The sequence below is a fragment of the Emydura macquarii genome, unplaced genomic scaffold, assembly GCF_026122565.2.
Source record: "Emydura macquarii macquarii isolate MOO-44397 ecotype Brisbane River unplaced genomic scaffold, CSIRO-AGI_Emac_v2 contig_3305, whole genome shotgun sequence".
Taxonomy (NCBI): domain Eukaryota; kingdom Metazoa; phylum Chordata; order Testudines; family Chelidae; genus Emydura; species Emydura macquarii.
In genome coordinates, this window is record NW_027133442.1 from 3,066,691 (window position 1) to 3,090,585 (window position 23,895).

Consider the following 23,895-nt stretch of genomic DNA (forward strand, 5'->3'; position numbering starts at 1 on the left):
TCCAGGCAGGAGAGAGATCTTAGCAGCCCAAGACCTTTCTTCCTCCAGGCTCTGCCAGCCTACCCCTGCTGTACTGCTTTCCTGTGCTTTTCACTAGCCCCCCAGCTGAGCGCTTTACTCAACAACCCCCCCTGTCTGCTTAAGTACTCTCCTCCCCCAGCAGCCCTCTCCCGATGGAGCTAGTTAAGGCTGAAGTGATCAGAGTGCTGGGTCTGCTACCGGCTCTCCGCGCTGTCACGGGCACAGGCACAAAACTTCAAAATATTCCTCTTTGCCAAGGCATTCATCCAGCTATTAGAACCTCTCTCTCGAGTCGGGCCCTTCATTACAGCACTAGGGGAGCTGCAGTCACAGAGGAGCACATCAGTCACATCGGACATAGCGGGAAGCACGGAAACAAGAACAGATGGATATAAACTGGCCATCAGGAAGTTTAGACTTGAAATTAGATGCAGGTTTCTAACCACCAGAGAAGTGAAGTTCTGGAACAGCCTGCCAAGGGGAGCAGTGGGGGCAAAAAACCTAGCCGGCTTCAAAACTGAGCTTGATAAATTTCTGAAGGGGATGGTGTGATAGGACAGCCTAGTTTGGCAACTGACTGATCTTTGACTACTAGCAGTAAATATGCCAATGGTCTGTGAAGGGATGTTAGATGAGGTGGGTTCTGTGTTATTACAGAGAATTATTTCTGGGTGTCTGGCTGGTGAGTCTTGCCCACATGGTCAAGGTTTAACTGATCACCATATTTGGGGTTGTGAAGGAATTTTCCCCCAGGGCAGATTGGCAGAGGCCCTAGGGCGTTTTTCGCCTTCCTCTGCAGCATGGGGCACAGCTCTCTTGCTGGTAGATTCTCTCTACCTTGATCTTAAAAGACCTTGGTCTTTAAACCACGATTTGAGGACTTCAGTAACTCAGACAGAGGTGAGGGGTCTATTAGAGCAGGTGGGTGAGGTTCTGTGGCCTGCGTTGTGCAGGGGGTCAGACTGGGTGATCATAGTGGTCTCTTCTGACCTTGGAGTGTGTGAGTCGAGTTCTGGAAAACGAGAGACATATCTGTGCCCAGAACTGTGTTGTTTCTCCTTTCAGCAATGATGAAAGAGCCCAGCTACAAAGGGAAATGTGGTGATCTAAGAGTGCAGGACCCGCCTCTCTAAGGCTGCGTCTCCACATGGAACAGCAAGGTACCAATTCCAGCTCCAGGAGACGTCCCCACACTAGCTCTGCCTCAATGCAGCTCACTAAAGAAAGCAGTGGAGTTGTGGCCGTGCAAGTTGTGGAAGGGGCCGGCCCACCCACATCCATCCCTAGGATCTCGGGTGGGATCGGATTCAGGGCAGCTAGGCCCTGCTGCCGCTCGCAGCCACGCTTCCCATTGTCATGAGCTAGTTCAATCAGCTACGGTTGGTAGGTCTCCTCATGCTGGGAATCGCAATCCCCGCTCCACGTGCAGACGCACCCGTGGTCAGTAGGACTATTTCCCTTGAATGATACAAGCAAAATGTGCTACCCCAATCACAGGAAGGAGACCAGCCTGAAAAGGGACAAAGATAATCCTTCAGTCCTCCTGGCAAGAACACAAACTGGAGGGGGAGCGGAAGGGGACCTGCTTCAGCAGTGTGCCAGTCCAGACCAATGAGCTGCTAGGGCACCCCTGCCCTGCACCCTTGGGTGCCTTACAATGCCTTGCTGGAGTAGCTCCCATCTAGGCCACTCACAAAGAACCTTCCAGCATGCAAGCAGCACGCGGAGCGTCCATTTGTAACTGCAGCTCACCAGCCACCCTGGGGTTACACTCGGGCTCTCGCCAGTGCAGGGTGACCCCAACACACCCCCAGTGATGCCCAGGCCTCTCCTGGACAAGACTAATTTATATAAAGTCCATTATTCCTTTAGGAGAATCACATGCACATAGTTCGTCACCCCCAGTGGAGTTACCCAGACACTTCCATTTAAAAAACACCCTGGATTAGATAAAACAATAAAATGAGTTTCTCAGCTACCAAGAGCTAGATTTGAAGTGAGTACAAGTAATGGGACATAAAAGTCAGAAATGGCTGCAAGAAAAATAAAGGTAAGATGTGTACTAGTCCTTAACTTAAACTGTATCAGATTCAGGCAAAGTTTCTCACCACGTTTTCAGGAGCCTTGCTGATCAAACCCCTCCCTCAGAGTCCAATGAATGCTTTCTTCATCACTTTAGGTGCAGTGAATGCGATTTTGGGGGTGGGGACGACACGGACGACAGGATGCCTTGGGTGTTTGTCCCTCATTTTTAGAGTTTCAGTCCCTCTCTTGAAAAACATTTGCAGCTGAGCAGTAGGAGCCAAAGGGTCTAGGTGGAAGGATGCTCCCTGCAGGCTTTTTGTCACCTGTTTGAGCATCCTTCGTTTCCCTTCCTGCTTGATGACTGTGTTTACTGCTTAAATGCAAATTAAGCAGAGCACACATTCCTTTGCTTAGGACAGACCTGTTTGCCACCCTCCTTTTGGGCAGGGCTGTGGGGTTTGGAACATGTGTTTATAATCAATGTTGCCACATATTTTATCAGGACCAACGAATTGTGAGTTTTCTAATGGTACCTTCCAAGACATGCTTTGTACAAAAATTATTACAAAAGTGTGTAGGGTGGGAATGCCAGGGTCCAGTCTGTCACAGGAAGCAACATCTCAATCGCTTTCAGCTGAAACTGAAACACGCATCCACTTTCCGTTTCAGATCCAACGGTGGGACACTATTGTTCGTACCAGATAAAAGCTGCTTCTCATGAGTTAGCAGCGGATAAGTCTTGGAGAGACGTATTCTACATGCCTGAAAAGGATTCTTTTCTAATCCCCTGGTTGCTTCTGCATGAGTGTGTACCACAAAGGAGCAAGCTATTATAAAAGACAGAGGTAATCAGTATTTTCATCTTCAGCTATTCAGGCTGTTGTACAATCAATACATCATCCTTAGGGTTCCATTAACTCACATGCACCGTGTTGACTATTGCTTTCAATTACAGAGATGTGTTAATAGGTCATTTTGCCAGATAATGCCTTCAGAGCTGATGACTAGATGTCTGCCAATAATAGTATTAATGTTGGAAGCCAAAAGGAGGTAGACAGTTGATAAACATCAAGAAGAGTTGCCCTGCCAGCCAGCCATCTGTCATAGCTCACGTGTCTCTCCCTCTGAAATTGCTATTTTGTCATTGTAATGAATGAGCTTCTTCTACACAGTTATTTCTTCTGGATTTGAGAAATCTACCGCCCTGGGTGACAGGATTTGTCTGTACAACTGTTCTGCTCACAAATCTGATTTAAGGGGCATTGTCTGTTTCCTCCTGAATTTCCAGCGTTTGTTCTGCTAAGCCCGCAGCAGGTATTTCCCTCTCCTTCCCCCCCCCCATTCAGAACAGCGAGTTATTTTGAGTTCTGCAGAACAACTTCAGTATTTCTCAGCTTCACTATTCCAGCGCCATCATAGCCGTCCAATGCACGTGGGGAGGGAGGAGTGACAGAAGTCAGTCTCTACATGAAGGCAGAGGGGAACGCAATCAAAGATGCCGTCCATGCCAACTGAAAGCTGAAAGCACCAGGAACAGGGGAGACTGGTGTCACTTGATTGTGCCTGCTGGGAGCGCAAGGATTCGACTCTGTACTTCTTGAGAACCAAGGAAGTGGGGTGCTCCTCCAAGCAGCCAGGCGTCTGAGCTGCATTTGACCGGAGATTGAAAAACTGGCAGTGGGGTGGGGGTGCAGAAGCAGGCTACAAAGTTGGCCTACATCCCCGTCCCCTACGCTAGCAGGCCTGCCACCCAGCACTCCGGAGATATAGCCCATCAGATGCCAGCCTGACACAAGTCCCATCACCAATCCTGCATGCAGCGCCTCTTCCCAACGGCTAGGGGCATGGTCAGCCAAGAGGGAGCAGGAAGCTCTGAACAGACAGCTTCCTAGAGTCGCTGCTAAGCCAGGGCACCAGCACATCTCTGAGAAAGCCCACTAGGCCCAGCCCCTGGCTCCCCTATGCAGCCCTGGGGGAGGCAGGTACAAGCCCTAGCCAGGTCCAGACAAACCCTTCATCATTACAAGGGGTGCCAAGGGGGTGGGAGTGTCACATGGTCCCTTCTCCAACCACAGCCTGATGCACTGAGCCCCCAGCACCTGGACGCACACTCTCTGCCCCAACGACAGCTCCCCCCACCCAGCCCCGCCAGGCTCTCCGTCCCCGGACACCTCCTGCTCTGGTGTTGGCGTCTGGAGGGGGCACAGGCTCGAGGGTCAGGGCCAGGCTAGGCTGCGCTGGCTGGCGTCTCTCGCTAGGGGCCCCGAGCAGGCCAGAGCTCCCCTGCTGGTCTGGGCTGTTCTCCCAGCCTGGATGGAACTGAGCCCCTGAGACCAGGGCCGGGCTGCGTTCCAGCAGCACCTAGGCAGGGCTCAGCTGCCCAGGTGTGTCCCTCCCCAGCCCCGCCCCCTGGCAGAGCAGCTGGGCTGCAGCCAATCTCCCTGGCCCCACCTGGTCAGGGCTGAGCCCCTGCATGGAATGACAGCCCCCTCCCTCCAGGGTAGGGCAGGTGGGCAGCAGGCAGGTGGGAGTGCGGGGGGGATTTTCCCTCTGCTGAGTGCCCCACCTACAACCCCCAGCCAACAAGGGCGTTGGGGCCAGCTCCCCTCTGCGACCCACCTACTCAAACCAACCAGGGTGCTGGGACCAGCTCAGGGCTAGGGTTGAACCCAGGCAGACAGAGAACAGAGATGCGCACAGAAATAAACACTGGCCCGGAGGAATCACACCAAGATCTAGAAGAGGAAGATGTCACAAGAAGACTCAGAGCAGCCTCTGAAGGTTTCCCAAAAGCCGAGAGCCAACTTACACCCCAGTGGAGCTGGGAGCCCGGCTGGAGCAGATAAAATGACCTGTTTGATCTGTAAAACAAGGGACTTTAGCACTAGGACCAAGATTAATGGCAGCAATTCAGTTACATGCTGGTTCTGGGGAAAAATGGGCCCTAAAAAGAGGGACTGTTATAAATGAGGCTGGCCTGGACAGAGCGAATGACAATGTCAAATGAAAACCCCTCACCCCTGCTGGATAAGAGGGCGACCCCCAGCAGGCGGGGCCGAGCGTGACAGCACAAGGATCAGCCCTGCATTTGTGTGTTTCAATCTGGGCCATTAAACAACAGTGGGAGCTTGGTCGTAGAATGAGGAAGGGGCGCCGTGAAATGCGTGGGAACAGTCGACACGGACTCTCACGCCACAGATCAACCATGCTAAAAAGCCCGGAAAGAGGGGATCCTGGGTGACTGCCTGGGGCCCGGGCCCCCACCCCGAACGTGGGCTTGGCTGGAACTGGAGCGAGATGCATGGGAGACCAACATAGCAGAGGAACAAGTTTAATTGACTAACAACTGCGATCCATGCCGAGAACAGCACCTGACAAACCAGCCCGTGGAAACGCCCGTTAAAGACGTGGCCCAGCCAAAATGATTTTTTCCCCTGCCGCTCAGCTTCTGTTTGGTGTTATGCTGTGGCGGGGGGAATAGGTACAAGCAGTGGGGGGGAGGGCAAGAGGAGTGGTCGCTGGGTGGACGTGGTGTTGCCAGGACACACCGTGCCTTGTCTCTCTGTACACTCAACAAGCTTCTGATGAGAAGCAGTGATTGGTGCCACGTTTCCCCCTGCAACTTGGTTGGCATTCCGCGCAGTGGGTGGGGAGTAGCTGAAATAGAAAAGGAGCACTGGTCCCACCTGTCGTGGGACTGGGTGCCATGCAATGGGTGACGGGTGCAGGGGTGGGGGAGGGACAGAAATATCATGGAGGAGAGGAATGAGCGAGGAAAACGGCAACTGAGTGGGGCAGCAAAGTCACTGCCCAGAGACAGACACTTCCACCCTCACCTTTCCCCACATCTGCCACACGCACCCCTCCTCGGCCATTCGCTCTCAGCCAGCCCCGCTGGGTGCACGGGGCAGAGGGCAGCCACGTCATTGTGACAGGCCCAGGAGAACTCAGTCAGTCTTTGGAGGAGCCAAGCCACGCAGTGAAAAGTGGCCAGGGCTCTCCTCTTCCCCAGGAGACCAGGACATTCATGTCTAGCCTGCCTATGCACATGCTTTTCAGAGCACTCCATAGACCACCATCTTTCAGCAGAAATTGCAATGCCACCTTAACCGGGCTATGGCGACTTCTGCCCCAGATTCAGCTGCGTGAGGGCCCGTGGAGTCTTGTGCTGCTTCCAGGGTGGTGAGGGAGCCACAAGCATGCCCGTTGCTAGCTGTTAGCACAGCTGGCCCCCTCGTTAGTTTGTCACACGCCTGTTCCAGATTGTTTTCAGTAGCCTGAAAACTCTTCCACGCCTGACTGGGAGCGCTGGCCCCCGTCACTAAGTGTGGGCCTCATTCTCTCTGCTGGAAAATCCCTCCCAAAAAAAACTCTCCGTTGTTTCTTGTGCTCCTGGCTCTTGCTTTGGCTTGGTTACTTGCTCTTCAGACCAGTCATTAACCCAGCATCTGCTTGTTGTTGGGCTCACCCACCAAGCCTGGCATTGAGGAAGCCGCAGCAGTTGTTCCCATGCAACCACCTCTCAGGTAAGCACCAGCAGCTGCCTCGCCCCTGCTGGAGCAGCAAGAGACTCTGGGCACTGGGAGTGCCCTTCCCGCAGGGGACACTGGCCCTCAGGGCCTCTGCACAGTCCACGCTTCCTAGCAGCTGCCTCGCTCAGGTGGGATGTCCACGCCCCTCGCAGCCTGGTGAAACGAGCAGCAGCAAAGCTCGCATGCTCCACCTAGAACTCAGTTAGAAACACTGCCCAGGGGAGGATGGGCAGGGCCAGTGTTGACAGCTCGCTCGCTCGCTCGCACGCACGCACGAGAACAAGGCGGCAGGGCTCTAGGGTCTCTGTTCCCAGAACAACTAGAGTGCAGAGCAGAGAGTGGGACTGGCACTGACCGCTCTAACCAGGGCAGGCCTCTGGCCCCACGGGAAGAGATCATGGCCCCAGACCCATGGCCCAGACAGACTGAAGAGTGCAGTAGGCTTGACAGGGAGATCAGCTAGAGCACAAGCCAAAGGACCAGGGATACCTAGAGCGAGCTGGTGCATTTCATGGGCCAAGGAGCAGATCCCTACAGAGAAGTGGTTTCTTTTCCACAAAGGCCAGGGGCAGGTGGGGATCCTTTACCACACCCTGACAAATCCCCAACCGGCCAGAGGCCAGCTCTGATCCTGTACGGCCCAGCACCACTGCAGAGCAGGCAGTGTGGTCCAGGTCATGGAGACAAGACAGAGTCAGGAGAGCTGGGATCTCTTATCAGCTCCTCCTCTGACTCCCTAGATGGCTGCGGCCAGCCCACTGCCTCTTCATAAAATGGGGCACCTTTGTGAAGTATCAGCTTATTCTGAGTGACGCACAGGACTCTTCCGGAGTTCCCAACCACCCCCTGGCCCCAGAGGAGGACACGGAGGCCGGTGCTAGAAGAAAAGCCGTTTATTTCATAAACGGAAGTTATATGTCTCGGGTTTTTCTTTTTCAGAAAGATAAAGCATAATCTGTGAACAACTGCGTCTGCATATATATATATATATTTATACTATATATACGTCCCAGCTAGCTGCCTGCTTTCGTGCAGGCCCCCCCCTCACATGAGAGACGGAGACAGCTCCAATGGCAAACGAGCAAAGATGCAGTTACAGACAATGCGCTCCTCCGTGCCAAGACACACGAGCCATGTCCAGTCCCAGAACCGGGGTGTCCACACCCAGTCCCCAGGCAGCTCCAGGCAGGCACTTTGGCTCAAGTTTGGACATTTAGTTTGAGAATCATCTCCACACATGCCTGCCACAGTGTGCACTGCCCTGCCTGCCAGGCTCCCACCGTTCTGAAAGACGCTCCTACGTGCCGCCGGAGAGCACCTGACACCCGTCTGCAGGCACTGCAGTAGGGTGAGAGTAGCCCTGAATTCTGAAACGTGGATTGCAGGTTTCTAACTCACCAAGTGTGAACGAGGAGTTCACTGAGGGACAGAGGCAACAGGACAGGTCTCTGGCAGACACTTTACTTCCAGAGTCACTGCTGGAACCAGGAGTTGGTGTTGGGGAACTGGTGGCCCCAGTAGATGCCATTTCCCAGCGTGCCATCCCGTCAAGTCAAAGCAGATAATCCCCGAGCAACACTCTCTCTGCCAGGGCTGAGACTGCAGGAGCATGGCAGGTGGGAAGACGCCATTACTGGGAAAGGGATAGGGTGCTGCACAAAGCACATCCCTTCACAAGACCTCGTTGGGTCTGTCCACCCTCCCCAGGGGCCGTGCGCCTTCAAGGAAGAACCGCCCCCATTTCCAGGCTGCCAGGCACTGCTCTGCTCAGACCCACTGGGGCCTGCCTTATGCCTTGAGGGTAGGCGTTGGAAAAGGAGCATAGGTAACTGGTAACCCCTTCTTGCCAGGGCTGGTGAGGTCATGGTGGGACCTGGACCCAGGGACAGTGCCCACGTTCAAGAGAGTCATGGAGCAACCAACCCTAAAAGGAAAATTTCCTTTTATTGGAAACGAACAAACAGCCCTTCCCGGCCTTTGAGGGGGGCATGGACATGGCTGGGGCAGAGCAGGGAGCGGTGGTGCATGTCAGTGCTGGTTGGCTGGGTGCCGGATGAGGAGGTGTCACTTTGGGCTCTCAGATGGGGGCAGGGGCCCACCTCTAGTCATAAGCTTCATCCTCGTCATCGAAGAAGAAGGAATCTAGCTCTAGATTCTCCGACTCGTCGTCGTAGGAAAAGTTGTCATCATCCAGGTCTTCATCATCATACTCCTCCTGCCACTCAGGGACATACTCTTCATCTTCATCCTCATCCTCCTCATCTTTGCCACCCTCGTCTGTGTCAGGGGAGTCCGATGCCCCATCAAATTTCAGCCTGTGCAGGAGCAATGAAGAGTCAGCACCCATCAAACGCTTCCTGCCCGAGGCAGCTCTCAGCCCAGCAGGTAGGTCCGGGATGCAGAATTTAACTTGGTGACAGACCACACATCTTCCTCCTCCCCCGCACTCACAGGCCGTAGGGGTTGTCGTCTGGTTCCCCAGCCACGGCCCGAATAGCGAGCCTGGCAGAGAAGCGCTCTGGTCAGAGGCTGCAATGATTAGTCAGTCCCCTAGGAGACAGTGAGCAGGGCCCTCTGCGTCAGCTCAGTGCAGACGGTCAGATACACGGACAGGAGCTGCTCCAGTCAGGCCCTGGTTTGCCCCCTCCTGAGACATCCTGGCCCCTCCTAGTCCTAATCAGGCCAAGTCACAAAGTCTGACGCTCTAGCTCTGGCCTCTGAGGAAAGAATTCAAAATCCTGCCCTCGGGAAGTGGGGTGACCCCCCCTTTTGGTTACCTTTTCACTTAGCCCAGAGATCCTACAAGCCACCAGCTTGGTTCGGCTCCCTAGGATCATAGCAATGACCAGACTGGATCAGACCTGTGTTCCAGTTTCCTGTCTCTGATATCGGGGCCAGCCTCAGATGCCCCAGGAAAAAGGGATAAAACCCTTGCAGTAGACAGATGTGGGATAACTGGCCCCCTGTATCTGGTGATCTCCTAATCCCTACAGGTTAGACACAGTCTTAAACCCTGAAGCAGGAGGTTTACTATCCCTTTCAAATGTTGTTACCTTCAGCTACTACAGCTCAAGATATTCTTATCAGCCATATAAAATGTCCAGTCCCTTGCTGAATCTTGCTGTATTTTTGGCCTTACACCCCGATGGCAGTAAGTTCTGCAGTCTAATCACAGATCTGAAGAAGTATTTCCTTTGCTCACTTTTGAAGGATCTGAATTTCCCTTGTCATGTAATGAGACAGGGAGAACAGAAGTGCTCGATCTCCCTTCTCTGTCCCAGTCACCCTTTTATCATCTCCCCTCTTCTTATTGGTCTCTTCTCTAAAGTGAACAATCCCCAAACCTTCAATCTCTTCTTTCCAGGCCCCCGGAACCCCTCTACTTCTGCCATTTCCAGTCTGAGATGGGGTGACCGGTACTGCACACGGTATCCAGGGCAGGCCACCCCAGGGATTTATACAGTGGCATTATCAGAGCTTTGTGTTATTCTCCACCCCATTCTTTATGCATCTGAACATCTTACTTGCTTTTGATCACAGCTGTGCACTGACTGGAGGTGCATGGCACGGTCTGCTGGGATGGCCAGGTCACTCTCCCAGGCTGATAGTTTAGACCCCAGCAAGGTGTGGCAGTGCTAGGCCGTCATCACTGACACGTCTGCCCCTCGCCGACCACAGTAAGGAAACTGCTCCTCCCCTTCCTTCCCAGCTCAGGGCCCCCACCAAGAAGGAAACTCACTCTTTATAAGGAGGGGCGGAATTAGGCACATTTGACAACTTCATCTCCCTCTGGTCAGAGTCTGGCCGGGCCTGGAACCCCACGCGGAAATCCTGCCGGATGGAAGAGCAGTTAGAACGAGAGATGGAGGTGGGGCACTTCTCTGCTCCATGCACACCCCCATCCCTCCACACACCCCCTCCAAGGCACAGCCTATGGGGACAAAACCTGCCCTTGGCCTTCGTAGTGTCCTTCCCCCATCCCACCCACTGCAGCCTGCGATGGAAACAAGCTGGCAAGGCTCCCGGTACCTGAGTGGAGTGCTGCAGAATTGCTAGGAGCCGCTCTTGGATCCTGCGCACCAGCTCCAGGCCAGTGCTAAAATGCTCGGCTTTAAGCAACCGAATAGTGGAGGCCAGGTCTTGACACTGCAACAGAGTCTCCTCTGGAACACAAGAACGGCAGCATTACACAGCATCCTGAGTCGGGGACCCGTCACTGGCAGCGAGAGAGGATGCCAGCCAAATCAGCTGGTCCATCCTCCCAAATTGCAGTCCCAGCACATTCGCCAGGAGGCCTGTTCGCAGGGGCGGGGAGGAGGGAGTGGGGGAGGCTCCCTCTTGCTCTGCCTTAATCTAATCTGGCTGCAGGCAAGCTATCCGATTCCAAGGCTTGAAGGACCCGCTGTGATCCAGGGAACTTCCCTGAACTAATTCCTGTTGGAACTAGCACAGATCTCTCAGGAGCACAGCCAACCATGGTTTGAAGCTCCCCAGTGATGGAGAATCCACGGCAATGCTTGGTAAATTGTCCCAATGGTTAATGAGCCTCACGGTTAAAATTTTTTGACTGGATCCAGTCCGATACGCTAAGCAGAACCAGGCCAGATCAGCTCTGTGATGGGAGTCCTCCAACACATCACCAGGCTAGAGCTAATGAGCAGGTGGGAACTTTTCCCTCACTGTGTAGCTGCCCCCTGTCCCCAGACAACAGTGGCTCCCTCTCCAGGCAGTGACTGCCATCCTCTCACTCACAACTCACCCAGAAGGATTTGCAGAGTGCTGGTGTGGAGCTCCAGGTTCTCAGTCTGCTGCTCCATGACATCCATCTTCTCGGTGTCCTGGTTATAGTAGCTGTACACAGCGGAGTAAGCCAGCACCTGGAACGGCACAGACCCTGCTGTCAGCACCCAGAGCCACGCTGGCAGAACAGCCAGGGGCTCTGAGCTGGAACTGCATTTCTAGTTTCAAATGGCAGGAAGGGGAACAGCTGCAGCAGCGTGCTGGCTGGTCTCTGCAGGTCACAGCTCTGACCTGGGGTAACTAGCCAATGTCAAAGTGCAGACAGATCATCATCTGGCCTCAGAGGGTGAGTAAACAGCGACCGGCCGACAAAACAAGGGATGGCACAAATGGTGCAGAACAAGGCCTGTGTACAGGCAGGAAGTCCAAACAAGAAGTGAGCACAATCATGATATTCATGGACGCACCAAATTACAGCAAAGTAGGACTTAGCTGGGGTGCGAGTGTAAAGAAGACTCGGCCTAGCAGCAAACAGCAGATAGCAAGTAGGGTTTCGTAGGGCTGCAGAGCATCTCAGCACAAACATGTTCCCACAGGCGATGGCATCTTCCTGTCACAAACGCCTCCGGCAGGTTCCCCAGCCATCCCCAGGGGAACCCGATCAGTGCTCCTCCTTAAGAACGGAGGCCAGGAGGGCTACATGTGTGTGAAAGGCAGAGACTGGTTTCTATGGTGATTGCAAAGACTACAGTGATGGCAGAGGGACAGGCACTGGAAATAGAACAGAACGATGAAGGGGCTTGAATGGCAGCAGATATGTCGGACCCAAAGGTAGCCAAGCCAGATGGAGAGCAACAGCTGCAGAAGCACTCAGATTCCATCACACGAGGAAGGGCAGCTTGCCAGACAAAGACCAGTCCAGACGCCCACACAGCTCACACCATCTAGAAATAGTTCTCCAACGGCGGACGTGCTCTCCTCACTGAGGGCTGGCTGCATGTACCATCAAGGCAGCGAGCTGCTTAGCCCCAGACTCTGGCCATGTCTAGCTAAGAATGGCAGGAACACTATAGAACTCCTCTATCCATGGAAGACGTTGGATCAAAGTGGTAGCTCTTGCAGGGAGTTTGTGGTTTACTAGGACTGTCAGGCAGCCAGGTTTCCAATCCACTTGCTGCAGCATTCAGCTGCCCTTTGTGAACTTTATTGCTTAGCGTTGTGGGTGTTTCCCAGGGCCGAGGGCGGGGTATTGCCCACATGCTGGGCTCTGTTCAGAAGCCCAGGGGAGGCCAGTTTCCAACCACTAACCAAGAGGCAGGGCCAGAAGAAGCCACTCTCCAATTGTTACGCACAGATAAATGACAGCGTGAAGCAAGATTCAATACACTCAAGGGAGAGGTTAGGAACTTGAGAAAAAACTGAAGACAGGCACAGCAGTAGAGAGAGGACTAAGAGGACCATTAATAACAAAGGAGGGGGACAATCCATTGCAACTAAAATGACAGATACACTCAGCTGACATTTACACGTGACAGACCAGTATACAAGTGCTCAGATGCCAAGCAAAAACTCCAGGTAGATAGAGACGGCAATTAGGAAAATAGAACACAGACATAGCAGCCAGTTTAGATCGAACTATTTTTGGAGCAGGGAAGAAAATAGCTAACAAACCTAACCAACCACTGAAATATTTCTGAAAAATCATGGGGATCCTGGGTGGCCCCAGGAGAGTGGAGAAAACACATAAGGTACTGACTTTTAAAAGAGAAACAAAAGTGAATGGAAGACACGCACAGAAGAGCTGCCACTGGGCCTATGACCTTTCCTAAGAGCTCAGGGCAGGGATGCACAGAAATGTTCTGGTGGCAGCAGACTAGGGTTGTGACACTTCCCAGACTGCCACAGGGTGAGCAAGCTGGCACCAAGAGCTTTGACAATCAGCTGCCGCTGGACTTGTGGGCATGGCTCACCTGGAAGTTACTCCCCCAAATAGAGAGAATTCTCTCTGAGGAATCGCAGCTAACCTCTAGGGAAAGTATCCAAAACCCAGACACTCCACGGAACAGGAAACCTGGGGAGCATGAAAAGCTGAGAAACACCCAAGGGTGATGGAGGAAAGCCTATTACATACAAATGTGCAGGCTGATGTGACAGCAAGACGGGGCATCACATCATGGAGCAGGGAAGAAAGTGTCCTGCTCTTGGCAGCTCGGGGTAACCACATCTGGAATGCTGCATTTTCCTGGGCACATTACCTGGAGGACAGAGACTAGCTGGAGGCAGTTCAGAGGGAGCAACGGAAATGATCTGGGGGCTACAGAGATTACATGGCGAAATTAAAAGGGCTCCAAATGTCTGGCATAGCAAAACAATGCCTAACTGGAGAACATGGCACCAGTCTACAAATATTGGAGAGGTGGAAATAGCCAGGAGGGAGTGGATTTAGGCTGCAGCATCTAGGAGATGAGAGACGGAATGAAGCAAGGAAAACGATAAGACTAAACGTCAGGAGAAATGTCCTGACAGCAAGGTGTTAGCCTCTAGAAAGGTCTCCCAAGGGAGGCTGGGCAAGTCCTGGTGAAGACTGCACTGGCTCCAGGGGATGGGCTGAGTAATTCAACAGGATTTTTCTCCATCTCCAATGTCTATGGTTCAATTACAGGTGAGACTGAAGAGGCAGCATTGTCTAGTGGTCAAGGCACCAACCGAGACTCAGGACACCTGGGTTCTAGTCCCAGGCCTGCCACTGATTGCCGCGTGATCCTGGATCAATCGCTCCCTTCTCTGTGTCTCTGCTCCCTCTCCAATCCTTTGTGCATTTTCTCTATTTAGCCTACAAGCTCTTCGGGGCAGGGACTGTCTCTTAGTATGTGCTTGGACGGTGCCCAGCAACGCTGGGCCATCCTCCCTTCTGGGGTCAATGAACACTGCTGTAACACCACAAAAGAAAACAACAGCTCACCCTCCCGTTCCTCATGCACTTACCTTCCGGGCCTGTTCCAGGACTTTGCAGGCATCAACGACAAAGGTCAAGGTCCGAATCTGCGGCATCTCGCTGATGGCAGAAACTCTGTTTCTCAGATTCATGGCAAATTCCTACAACCACCAAGAGCAAAGTCATCTCCCGGCTTCACACTCCCTCTGCTTCCAGATCAGTCCCCTCGCCAGATGGGGTCAACCTCTCCTCCTCCCCACCTCTTTATGAAGGACTGAGATCCCCCACTCAGGGAGGTTTCTGCCCTGGTCCTGTGTGGCGATCACACTACCAGCCCAGCTGGTCTGTTCAATGAGCTGGCTGAACAATCCCGCATCTTCTGCCCAGCACACAGAGCTTGTGACTGACTGTGCCTTGCTGAGATGGAGGTGCCTCGAGCAGCATGAGCGACATCACCCAGCTGCCTCTCACCTGCCACGATGGAATCTGCACCTAGAAGCAAGCAGCAGCCCGGCCAATCCTGCGGACAGCACGGACCCTGCCCTGCCCTATTTCTTACCTCCTTTTTCTTGGCAAGGCTTTGAGAAGCAGTGGCAGTAAAGCTCCAGTGACTTCTATCCCCTGCCAGTGACCTGGGTCCTTCACAAGTTTCACACTAGGACACAGCACAGACATCTACAAGTCCTTATAGGACCTGACTTGCTCACCACCCTCAGTGTGGGAAATGCAGAAGCCTACGCTATGCTCCCAAACAGCATCAGCAGAGAGGCACATACGGAGAGAGAATTTTATGACAGGCCATGGGCGAGGGTGACACGATCATCTCCACCACACAGATCTGCTGCCCAGTTCTCAGCGCCAGCCACTCTGGATGCTAAGAGGGCAGAACCACCCTGCCCTGGGAGCCTGGGGTAGGAGGTAGGGCCTGCGCCAAGGAGACCCAAGGAGGAGGAGTTCTTACCCTTGCCTGATGGTGAAAAGTGCACCTCTCGTTGTAGTCCTGGAAACGCTTCTCCTGCCGAGCTGCTTTGCTCACCTGAGAGGAAAGGCGGCAGTTACCTGGTGTGTGAGATCTCTCCATGTGGCTCAACACAAGCCACAACGTCGTGTGGCACAATGACGTCTGACCCACAGCCACCAAATGCCCCGGCCCGCTCCCCGACAAGGCCTAGCACGAGAGGAGATCCCCAGAATCCCCAAGTTTGTCCTGAACTAAGTGAGTACCCGAACCGCAGGTGCACAGCAAACACTCACCATGGCAGAGCAATTGTAATAATCCTTGTGTGTTGGCTTCCAGGGTTTGAGACAACGCCAGCAAAATCCATGGTTGCATTTGGCACAGGTCATACTGCACAGGAAGAAGAGAGACGGGGAGCTGGAGTGGGTCTGACACACGGAGAAGTAGCGAACAGTCGCACCCACCCCAGTCCTTGGGGATGGGAATGTGACTGCAGTGCTGGTGCATGAGAGCTGCTGAGTCTCCTGTGCTCAGTGCGGCAAGCTTCCCACACGCCCTGCTATAATTTTTATTCTATCACGGTTGATCAGAGCCCCCCCCAATTAAGATCAGGGGACACAGGGTGCTGTACAAAACCAGAGGCAGACCCCGTCCCAAAGAGCGTGCAGTTTAGGCTAAGACGAGTGAATGAGTGTAACAAATAAGTGCATGCTGAGGAGGGAAAGGAGGACGAGGAATTGGAAGATTTCTTAACGACAGTTTCCTTTCTGCTAGCCAAGTGTCTCACAACTCTAAGACACTTCGGCTGCTCCTTTCCACAATGCCGTTCACAGAGGCAGTCCAAAGTTGCAGCATCACAAGCACTGGCCACCCCACTGCTCTTGCTTGCTGCCAGATGAGTCGCTCCAAAGCAGTACAGAACTCGTAGAAAGAGACCAGTAACTTCAATGGGAACACAACTGCTCTGCCTAATCGGCATATGGCCTGCATTATGATGATCCAGTACAAAGAAAATACCTGACCCCTTGGCATAACGCCATCCAGGGTGGGTGGAACTGTGGGAGACGCTGCCGGCAGAAAGGACATGATCAGTAAATAAAAGAAAATTTTCCATTCTGCAGCCCACCATTTCCCACAATTCTGAGGGGTCTGGGAAATAGCAAGCAGTGATCAGAGGTTGGGAGGGTAAGGAAAGAAATCCAGCAATAAGAGAGAAAAGGAAAAAAAGGGGACCACCCTTTTTCGTAAGAATCGCTCAAAGGGCAACATCATTTTTGGGCCATCACCTGCAGTACTTGTTCGCCAAAGGGGGCCTCCTGCTGATGACAGAAATACCACCTTATAGTGATTGAGGAAGGTGTTGGCTCCCAATCAGGTGGCTGCTCTGCAGATCTTTGCTGTGGAAGCTCTTGCTCATTCCACCCATGAGTCAGCTAAAGATCTAATGGGGTGCACCTGGATACCCTCCAGAACAGGGTCTCTGACGCCTGGTAGGCCTCAATAATTCAGAACCTAATCCTTCTCGGGATGGACAACTTGGAGACTGAGTCCTTGACCATTTAGGCGGGAAGGACACGAACAGGGCACATGACTTCGCTGTGGATTCTGTGAGCTGGATGTAGATTTTCAATACTCTCGACATCTAAGATGTGCCGCTTCTATGCCAGATGTTGCGACTTCGGACAGAACGAAGGATGGATAACTTCTTGGGAAGTATGGATGGGAGAATTTACTTTCTGAAGGAAGGACTCTAGTTCTCAGTGCCACCCTGCCATCATGGAACACACAATCAAATTCCTGCACAGACAGTAACACCAGCTCCGATACCCATTGAGCAGGGGTGATAGCAACCAGAAATTAGGTTTTTACGAACATTGAAGTCAGGAGCTCAAAGGGATGATCTGTCAAAGACTTCAAAACCGGCAGTAGATCACACGGTGGAAAGACTGGCCTGACCGCTCTGAGGAACCTGGAGGCTAGGAGGTTCTCTGCCAATGATCCCGCAGACTCCACACAAAAAAGATGCTCCTAAGAACAGAAACTTGGCAAGCAACGTTGCTGGATTGAAGGCCCTTGTCTACACCTTCCTGGAGAATGTCCAAATGGCTGGAATCCCCCGTTTCCTGGAGTCCAATACCATGCTCTTGGCATCAAACACCGAGCCTGGGCCAGATAAAAGAGTATGCCTTTTGAATTGAGGCTCTCCTGGGAGACTCTGGAAGATGGACCACGTGGTGCTGAGGCTTTCCTTTCAGTAACCCGGCTGTCAGCTGAAGCCAGCCTGCACCCGGATGAAGAAATTGGCCTTGGGGCAACATCCAGTCTCCACAGTAACTGTAGTAGAAGTTCCACTGTCAGGTCAGAAAACCAGGGTCTCCTTGGCCAATAGAGTGTTGTCAATATGACTTTCACTTGTTCCCTTTTGATTTTCTGAATTGCCTTCCCCAAGAGAAAAAAAGCAGGAACACATGACGCAGGCCCTGTGGTGAACGGGGCGAAAGAGTGTCTGTTCCCATGGATTCAGCATCTGTCTGAAGTACCTTGGCTCTTCCTGTTCTTGTGGCTCGCAAACAAATGGGCTGATGGAAGACCGATCGTCCTCTAGATCAGACTGAAGACCTCTTAATTCACTGCCAAGCTGCTGAAATTTGACCCAGGGAGGAAGAGAAAGGGTTAGGCAGAAGATCCTGCTTGCTGCTGCTGAAATAACAGGAGAGAAAACCAAAGAAAGCAAGAGCAGCTAAAACCACTACCTGACAGCATTCACGGAGGCAGAGAATCTGGCAGCAAGCAGAAGCAGGGGGACACGGCCAGCACATGTGGGGCTGCAACTTCGGACTGTCTCCAGGAGCTGCAGTGTGGTGAGGAATAGCCCGGATGTCTAAGAACTGTGGGATGTGCCAGGCTGCAGAAAGGAACATGTGGTTGTGTAAATGGGCCACATGTACCATTTGCAAGGTGTTTTAAAGTACAATCAGCCGACATTAACAATATGAGTAACACACTGAGGGAACCACCTCTAGGTTTGTGTCCACAGCCCTCTGAATCCTCCGCCTCTCTGCTGAGCCTGCTAATGAGGGGCCACAGTTCAAACAAACAGATAATTACATAAAAAAACCTACAGTTAAAAGCATTCTTGAGGTGGCAGAGCCAAGCACTTGTTTTCTCCTCTTGTGCATCAGCTGTGCACCTAGTCAGGAAGGGGCCCAAGGCTAAATTAATTCTGGCATTTCCTAGTCTTGGAGGGCTTGACTTCGCAAACTTAATGTCTTTAAGGTGGTTCTTGTGCCCCTTATGCATGATACTGGTGAGGAGCAGATGCCTCTGTGCGGTAGGCTGCCCTCAGAACCAGCGACAAGCCCACTGGAGTCAGGCCATAGGCACTGAGAAGCCACAGCCCCACGTCTATCCCTGTCTGATGCCGGGAGTGAAGGATGGCAACCACACGAGGTTACTGAACGGGTCCCCCATGGTGCAGATGGCACCTGACGTGAGTGCCAGTCTCCGATAGATCACTGGGCAAAAGGCACAGTCCAATTTCCTCTGATTCTCAAGGCAGACAAGTGTGCTTGTGAGCTCCTGAGGCAAGCACGTCCAGCTAGGAAGCAGTGATGGCACGCTAATGACGCACCCCTTGGGGTGCGATTGCTCCTGTCTTGGACCCTGCTCCTGGGGACCTGAGCCAAGCAGCTGAGGTCTAGCAGCTGAAGGCAAGATCACAGCTCAGCGCTCTGCGTGCAGCATTCACTCCTCCCCCAGACCCACAGCTACATGGACAATTTTAGCAGTATTTCTGATCTCGTTCTTCCAGCCTCCCATCTGAACCATGCGTGCCTAACACAGGTTACCCTTTGAAGGCCATGACCCTTTTATAGGAAAGACTGATGGGACCATGGAGAATTAAAAGCAACTGGGTTACAGTCCACACTGGCTCTTTCTGTGTCTCTGTTCAGCTTCCCTGCTGAGAGGTGGGAGGGAAACCTCCTTCCTCTGGGTCCCTGTTTGCTAGGTGGCAAGGTTTTGGTCACTAAGGCTTTTGTTTTCTGCACTGATTGGGGTTGCTTTCAGCGGGTTCCAGTCAGTTCCTTAACAACCCTATTCACTGCAGCCCAGACAGCAAGGTGACACCCACACCTCATGTCCTGCACTGAGCCCCCGCCATGCCCCGAGAGCAGACAACAGTTCTTCCCTCCACTGGCAAACATATGGAGGGAAACTGAGGCAGGCATAAGAGTCAAAAAAGAATACAGAAAATTCCCATGCCATCACACCATTGAACGGGAACTCCTGTTCTGGAGGACTCAGTGAGGGCTCTGGGCTAAAGGCCAACAGATGAACTAGAAAAGCAAGACTGCTATATGAAGGCTGAGTTCTGGGCTTAGCCCAGCTGACCGTATATACAGACTGCAAGCCGGTGAAACCATTAACAATTGTGGTGCCAGAGAGGACTGTGGAACTGGTTCTGAGCTTCCCAGCACAGGTCCAGATGGCTCTTCCAGAGATCAGTACTGGTGTTTCTTCTTAGTTTTGGGAACTTCGTCACAAATGGGAAAACGCTCCCTCTTTTCCTGCCTCTTCAAAAGCAGTACTAAAGTTCCTCTAATGCTAGAGCCCGGTTCTCATGCAGTATGATGTCGGAGCCGAGGAAGTTTGATGGTGCTGGCTGGTGCTGACTGAGTTGAGGAGCTAGAAAATCCCACACTGGACTCTCCCCCCCGCTTTATAGACTCAGACTATAAGGTCAGAAGGGACCATTATGATCAGGTAGTCTTCTGAGTACAGAGGCAATGTCAGAGGTGATAGCTTTGCCTAACTTGGTCACTGGGGCTTCGGCCTTATTGTACTAACAAGGTACTGAAAGGTCTGGGCTCTGAACAATACCTGGAACAACCCTCATCAACTCCTAGACCCACTAGGACTATCTCCCGGAGCTCCGGGAGCGAATGCTCAGCAGACAGAGCATGCCAGAGAGTGCACTTCCCTCAGGCATATCAGGCACCGAACACATGTGTCCGGCTCCAAGTGCTCGACAAATAGCTTGCCCTCTGGCTCCCCTACAGGGCTCAGTTCTGGCTCTTCAGTGTGGAACCACAGCAAAGCCACTGAAAGCTACCCTCTGGCCAGGGGCCTGGCAGATTTATTTATTTTAAACTAACTAAAACGAAGGGGCTAATCTGGTACGGGAGTTCTGAGCTCTCTGCAGCAGCTGCCAATGAACTGAGGCAGCTGAGGGCAGCAGATGCTCAAGTAATCTTGAGCGTTGAATGTTCAGTGCCACTGAAGAGAGCGTGCAGCCAATGGACAGTTTGAAATGGGTTCTGCAAACTCAAGGAACCAGGGCACCATTCTTGTAATTCTTGAGGCTCAAAGAACAGCTTCACCCACTGACTCATGACAGAGCTAGAGCAGGTCTTCTCGAAAACATCAGATCCTGATTTAATGCTGCCAAGTGACGGGGAATCCATCCCTTGGTCCCAAAAATTAATTGCCTACTACAAAAAAAAAAAAAAAAAAGCTTTATTTCCCAATTGAATTTTTTGCTTTGAACCTCAATGTCCAGCCACCAAATCCTTGTGCCTTTTTCGGCTGAACTAAAGAACCTCTATCATTAGAAATCTTCTCCGCAGGTGGGTGCTTGTAGACTATGATCACGGTTCCTTAATTTCCTGTCCAATAAACCACCACACACACATCGAGCTGCTTTAGTCTCTCACCGTGAGGCAAGTTTTCCAGACCTTCCAGAAACTGTTCTTTCAGCTCTTTTCCAATTTGCCAACATCCTTTTCAAGTATGGACACCAGAAATGGGCAATGGACAGTTTCCAGTAACGGTCTCATCAGCACCTAATTCCTGGGTGACACCACCTCCGTATTCCTTCTCGGCGTTCCCATTTATACATGAAAGGGTCTTGCAGACTTTTTGTCACAGCATCACTCTGGGGGCTTGTGTACAGTTGGTTTCCTCCATGACCCTCCAGTCCTTTCCAGACTCACTACTTTACAGCAGACAGGCCCCCATGCTGTAAGGGGATCCACATTCTTTGTTCATAGACCTATGGTCTTGCATTAAACTCTATGGGTTTATTATGGACGTTTTGTCCCCACAAGAAAAACGGTCCTTAAACCGGGATTCTTCCTTCTTTGTCACAAGAGCAAAAAAACCCAGAACTACCTCAAAGAGGCTAGAGAGGGCGGTTGAGTCCAAATCAAGGAACACTGAACTCCAAAAAACATACACAACACACACACTAGTTCTAACTATCACTGTGCTAACATAACTGTTTACACTACAGCCAGCTCCTAATTGAGGAGCAAATATAAGAAGTGTCCAACGAGTAGCAAGTTGAAGCACCAGAGGAAGTTTCAATTTGCTGGTTTACTGTCAGGAAGGAATGGTGGGGGGGGGCAGGAACAAACCCCTTTCCATAGCTTACTCTGATGCATTCCACAGCTCACAGCAAAGTCCACATGGCGCCCAACGGTCAAAGCTCTGCAAAGGGCTCCACGCATGGGGTGGCAGGGAGCACCAAGCAGGGATCTGCACTGACAGTACTTGAAGGAGAACTACTGTCACCCCTGTGCCTAGCAGTGCAGATTTCCGTCTGTTTCCCATTTGGAGCAGAAACTGGCAACGTGAAGTTGAGTGTTTTCATTGAGTAATTTCTTCGTTCACAGGACGCAGATGAACACAGAGCTTTGGACGGGACGGTAAAAAAAGTCACAAGTCAGCATCCTACAGCACCGCAAAGCACTGCCCTGTCCACAGAGGCAGCTCTCATGGGCCTTTGTCTCTCACACATCTCACAGAACAGTCTCTTCGTACTCCCATAACACTCTGCCTTGCAAACCCCTCTTCCAAGGCTGCTCGCGCGAGACTGCCTGGCCTGGAAAGGCGAGTCGGGGCATCTACTTTCCTTTCGGGCAGTTGGTCTGCAGCATAAAAACGCTCAGAACATCAGCTGTCAGACAGAGCGCTTTAGCCCCTCAACACCTTCCATGGGTGCAGTTACTGCATTGCATCTTTAGCACTCTCCAGGGGAAGTCTCACCCTCTCTGCTCCTACACCAATGACCCTACCATATAAGCCACTTGCACCTCTTGCCACAACACTAGTCTACCATTCAGAGGACAAGCAAGCACAGGCAACTGGGGTGATTTGGGGCAAGTCACTTGAACAGAACAGTGGCAGAGTTGAGAATCTCGTGTGCCACTTTGCAGACCAGGCCCTCTCCCAGTTGTAGTGGTGATGTGGGCCACTGTCCACTGAAAAACGGACCAAGATCCACCAACTTATTTCACATACGCCACTGCAGAGCCATTTGGGGGATTTAATCTGGACATTACGGACTGGGGGATCAGCAAAGGCTTCCACGAACCAGCCAGACCCTGGTTCGCCTAGACGCGTAGGCTGACCTGGCACCCTCCACGCCTGTGATCCCACGCCAGCTCCCAGCAGATGAGGACAGCATAGTCAGGCTACAACGGACAGTCTTACAGAAAGACAGGGCAGAGCAGCTCCAACAGGGTAACAAGACAACAGCACAGAAGCTCATCGCCTGGAAGTCAAGCCAGGACGAGAAGAACAGACTCAAGAAACCTGCCTGCAACCCTCCCCTCTCCTCATGTCCCAGCTGTGAAATGCAGATGGATACTCACTGTAGACAACCCTCGTTTTTCTCTATCTGAGCCTGGCAGCTTGGGCAGCGCTTGGAAATGAGTTTGGCCAGGTGTTTGCTTTGGGCTTCCACGGTCATCCCTTCATAGTACCCACCGTCATCCATCCACTGGGACATGTGGCTGCAGCTGGCTGGGTAATGAGCCTGCAAGAGACAGCGCCTGAGTCAGAGGGGAGCGGGAAGACGGTAGCAAGCTGGCATGAAGACAGGCCCACTGCTGAGTGCACCTCAGCCGTACCTCTGGGAAGTTGCAGTTGAAGCAGGATATCCAGCTGCACTTAGAGCAGGCCTCTCCGCAGCCGAGCCCCTCCTTGCAAAGGATCTGATCACAGCCCTGGGGATTGGTGCACCAGGTCAGGTTGGCACAGCACTCCACGTAGCCTCGGAGGAGAGCTTTCTCATACTGCAGAGAGAGAAATGAAGGCAGTGATTCACAATGAGGAAGGATGAACACATGGTTAGGGCACTGGACTGGGACTCAGGAGCTCTGGCTTCAATCCCCACCTTTGCCACCAATTCACTGTGACACCACGGGCACATCACTCCCCTCCTCTGCGGCTCAGCTCCCATGTGTAAAACAGGAACAATTCCTTCCTTTCTCCCACCCTGCGTGCCTGTCAGGTCTATTTAGATAGTTGGAAGCTCTTCAGGACATTCCTGCCTCACAGTAGGCTCAGCACAACGGGGCCCAATTTTGGCTGACACTCCCATTGGACAAATAGAAAGCAACGAGTTGCCTGATAAAGGCCCTAGGACTGCTGGCTGGGCAGCCATGGAGCACACAGCAGTTCTGTTCTCATTCTGCATCTATAGGTCAGTTTCCCTGGCCATGGGGAGGACTAGGTTAACCAGGGTGGGAAATGAGATAGCCCCAAGGGATCTTGCCACATTCACAAACCTACTACAGATACATCAGGAGGATTAAACATATGTAGCGACACTGCCTGAGAGTCAGCTGTAGAGGAAAGGGCAACGGGTCCGAGTGGAGGATGGAGTGTAACAATGGCAG

The 23,895-nt window shown here is 52.4% G+C and overlaps 1 protein-coding gene across 1 annotated transcript in view; it reads right to left on the reverse strand.

Annotated features, from left to right (window-relative positions):
* Window positions 1-7,456: 7,456 nt before the first annotated feature.
* Window positions 7,457-23,895, reverse strand: part of LOC137143300 (cullin-9-like) — a 53,670-nt gene continuing 37,231 nt past the window's right edge. The window contains exons 35-43 of the mRNA XM_067533027.1: window positions 23,125-23,289; window positions 22,867-23,030; window positions 15,508-15,601; window positions 15,215-15,289; window positions 14,304-14,414; window positions 11,338-11,455; window positions 10,608-10,741; window positions 10,318-10,409; window positions 7,457-8,893 (exon numbers count right to left, since the gene is read on the reverse strand). Coding sequence (XP_067389128.1) covers window positions 8,680-8,893; window positions 10,318-10,409; window positions 10,608-10,741; window positions 11,338-11,455; window positions 14,304-14,414; window positions 15,215-15,289; window positions 15,508-15,601; window positions 22,867-23,030; window positions 23,125-23,289 — 1,167 coding nt within the window. The 3' untranslated portion in view covers window positions 7,457-8,679. The remainder of the gene's footprint in view (window positions 8,894-10,317; window positions 10,410-10,607; window positions 10,742-11,337; window positions 11,456-14,303; window positions 14,415-15,214; window positions 15,290-15,507; window positions 15,602-22,866; window positions 23,031-23,124; window positions 23,290-23,895) is intronic.